This window comes from Rhea americana, unplaced genomic scaffold (assembly GCF_003343005.1).
Source record: "Rhea americana isolate MKP2758 unplaced genomic scaffold, rheAme1 scaffold_382, whole genome shotgun sequence".
NCBI lineage: Eukaryota > Metazoa > Chordata > Aves > Rheiformes > Rheidae > Rhea > Rhea americana.
This window is the reverse complement of record NW_028186515.1, coordinates 353,947-356,834: the sequence shown is the minus strand read 5'-3', so window position 1 is coordinate 356,834 and position 2,888 is coordinate 353,947. Positions and strand designations below refer to the sequence as shown.

Sequence of the window (2,888 nt, the reverse complement as noted above, 5' to 3'; positions counted from 1 at the left end):
CGCGCGGGGGAGCGGCGGCGCCTGAGGGGGCGTGGCGAAGGCGCGGGGGCGTGGCGAGGCCCAGCAGGGGGCGTGACGAAGGCGCGGGGGCGTGGCGAGGCCCATGAGGGGGCGTGGCGAGGCAGCGCCGCAGGCGGAGCACACCATGTGCCCGCCGCGGAGGGGCGCGGGATGGACCATATGCCTGCGCGGGGGGGACCAAGAGGAGGGACGGTGTCCCTGGCCCGGGGTGGCGGCGGGGGATCGCGGACARACCCTGTGCAGGACCCCGGGGGAGGCCCGCGGTGCTCGGCCTCCCGCTCCCGGCCCCAGCACACGAGGCAGCCCCTAGAGAAATACCAACTTTAATACCAACCGCCGGTTCCTTTGGTATAGCAGGGCCCGGGGAAGGGGCCCCGGTGGCCCCCGGGCTGTGAGACGAGGCAGGGCTACGCTTTGGCTTCGGGGTATAACAACGTGCATGCAAGGGGGCTGCCGGGCTGGGGCTACCAGCGGGGCCCCAGGGCCGCTGGGGCCGGCCGGGGCCCCGGGGGCACCCCAGGGATGTGTCCCCCAGGATGCAGGGGGCAGCAAGCGGGTGCGGAGCAACCTGAGGCTCCCAGCACGGCGGGGGCTGGTGCGAGAGGCCGCGCTTTCGCCCCCCAGCCCGGCTGCATTGCATAAGTTTGTTGGACCTGCGGGGGTCAAGGCACAGAGTTAACACATAAAGTGATCAGGTACATTTGGTGGGCGGCCAGCCGGGCCTTGTGCTTCAGGGGGCAGAGCACAGGGCCCAGCCCTGGCCCAGGCCCCCTGGCCAGAGCCCGCGGGGGTCCTGCTGCTCCTCTGCCGCTCCTCCGCTGTGTCAGTTGTGTGCAGGCAGAGCCAGCTGGTTCCTGCAGCAAAGCAGGCATACACAACGCTGTACGGCTGCCCGTGCACGTGGGGCAGGCCCCACTGCACTGCCTCCCTTGGCTGAGGGGGAGGCGGGGGCAGCKGCTCAGCCATCATGGAGCACAGCTCCCCCAGCCCCAAGCGAGTGCAGCAGCAGAAGGTCTGCGCCCACGCAGGCAAGTGGGAGAGTGCCACGCTGGAGTGACACTGCAGCCCAGGCACCAGCCAGGTTTTGGTAGTAGCTGAGCTGCTGTGCAAAGGTTGGAACTRGGAGGAGAAAGGGGCTTTGGCAGGAGCAGCCCCCTCACCCTGCAGACAGCTCATGCCGTGCTGCCAACCCCCCACTGGCTTCACACGACAGAGGGGGACAGGCCCATGCCCAGCCAGTCCACACTCAGTCCTGGGCAGAGCATCTCCACCTGCCCCAGGAGAACAACTGAGAGTCCAAGGGCTCCCTGGAGCAGGGAGTGGGGCTGGGGGCAGCACACCCAGGCCCCCAGGTGCCTCACAGTCTCCTCTCCACTGGCTGCTGCAGGCACATCTCACTGCCAGCCGAGATGATGGGCAGGTGATTGTCCATGTGGTAGCTGATGAGGTGGCTGACACTCTCGAAGCGATGGTCTTTTGTCCGCACCTGCGGAGCCAGGGAAGCAGCACTCAGGAGGCAGCAGGACTGCAAACCTGCCTGCACCCCACACTGCACAGCATCCACTGCACCCTGCCCATGGGTGTGCACCAGAGCAGAGATGCCCACTAGAGGCCAGACCTTCAGTTTGGCTATGTACAGACCCACAGGGAGCAGCCCTCACCCCACTGCTCTGTGGGGTCCCCTCCTTCCCCCAAGCCCACTCAGTGGTGTCCCCAGAGGAGTGGCTAGATGCCCTGGTGGTGCCAGGCTCCTGTAATCCATCCTCATCCACAAGAACCCCGAGGCCAAGGCATGGCCGAAGACCCCTCGAGCTTTGCAAGGCCTTTCCCAAGGGTGTCAGGCAGACTCACCACTCCTTCGGGATCGACGAGCAGAAGGTGCTTGGGCTGCCCACCCTGCAGGCCAGTCAGCACGTACTGGCCCGGGGTAGTGGTGCTCTCCCGCACCAGGAAGTCTCCATTCACCTTCAGCAGCTTCTCAGCCTCCTTGCGGTTCATCTTTCCGTGGTACCAGGGCTCCCGCCTCAGCTGCTCCTCCATGGAGGCCACCACCTGGGCAGGAGGCAGGCCCACAGGCACAGAGGGGGGAGCACGCAGGGCATCTTCAAAAGGCTCTAGGGGAAACAGAGGAGCGGGTCAGTCACTGGCTTCACACTGACAGGCAGGCAAACAAGCCCCCAGGCCAGGATGAACCAGCTGCAGCCTGGGCACYGCTGCATGGCCAGTGTCCCACTTACTCATGTCAAAGAGGTCTCTCTGGGTGCTGCCGTTGGCAGTTGCTGGGGTGGCAGCAGCCGATACTTGGCGTGTCTTGTCCATGTTCTGCACGTTGACATAAGATGGGTCATCAAAGAGGTCTGTGCGGCCAGAGGCACCTGCTGCAGCAGGGTATTTCTCTCTCCCTGCTGGAGAAAGCACTGTGGTCAGCAGGGCCTGCCCTCCGAGCCACACATGCCAACCTCCAGCCCTCCAGGGTGGGCAGGCTGATCTGCCCAAAGCACAGCACGATTAACACAAGCCTCAGGGAACAGCACATCTGCCAGGCCTTTGGGGCAGCAGCAGCTACGGACAGCGCAACAAACAACTTGGCCCCTGAGACGCAGCCCAGGAGCAGCTACACCTGGCTCAAAGAGCCCTCCGCAGAGCGAGCTCAGAGTGATTTGGGACGGCCCAGTCTCCCCACCTCCCGCCAGGCCCACTGGACAGCCTAGGAGCACGCAGTGCCAGAGGCCCCATAGCTCGAGGCATGCAGACGGCAGAGTTACTTCCATTACAATACCTTGGGCAGGACCAAGTTGCTTCCGTGGGTCGTATTCCCCTCCGGACATCTGGCCCACAGGCTGCAGAGAGAGGGGTATGGTGAGTAA

General features: G+C 65.1%; 1 protein-coding gene across 5 annotated transcripts in view; it reads right to left on the bottom strand.

Annotated features, from left to right (window-relative positions):
• Positions 1-328: 328 nt before the first annotated feature.
• Positions 329-2,888, bottom strand: part of SHC1 (SHC adaptor protein 1) — a 12,462-nt gene continuing 9,902 nt past the window's right edge. For 3 of the 5 annotated variants that reach the window (XM_085313323.1, XM_085313322.1, XM_085313319.1), the window contains 4 exons: positions 2,801-2,861; positions 2,259-2,426; positions 1,873-2,135; positions 329-1,507 (listed from right to left, as the gene is read on the bottom strand). In XM_085313323.1, the coding sequence (XP_085169449.1) occupies positions 1,379-1,507; positions 1,873-2,135; positions 2,259-2,426; positions 2,801-2,861 (621 nt within the window). In that variant the 3' untranslated portion in view covers positions 329-1,378. The remainder of the gene's footprint in view (positions 1,508-1,872; positions 2,136-2,258; positions 2,427-2,800; positions 2,862-2,888) is intronic. The other 2 variants (XM_085313321.1, XM_085313320.1) reach the window with 1 other exon arrangement.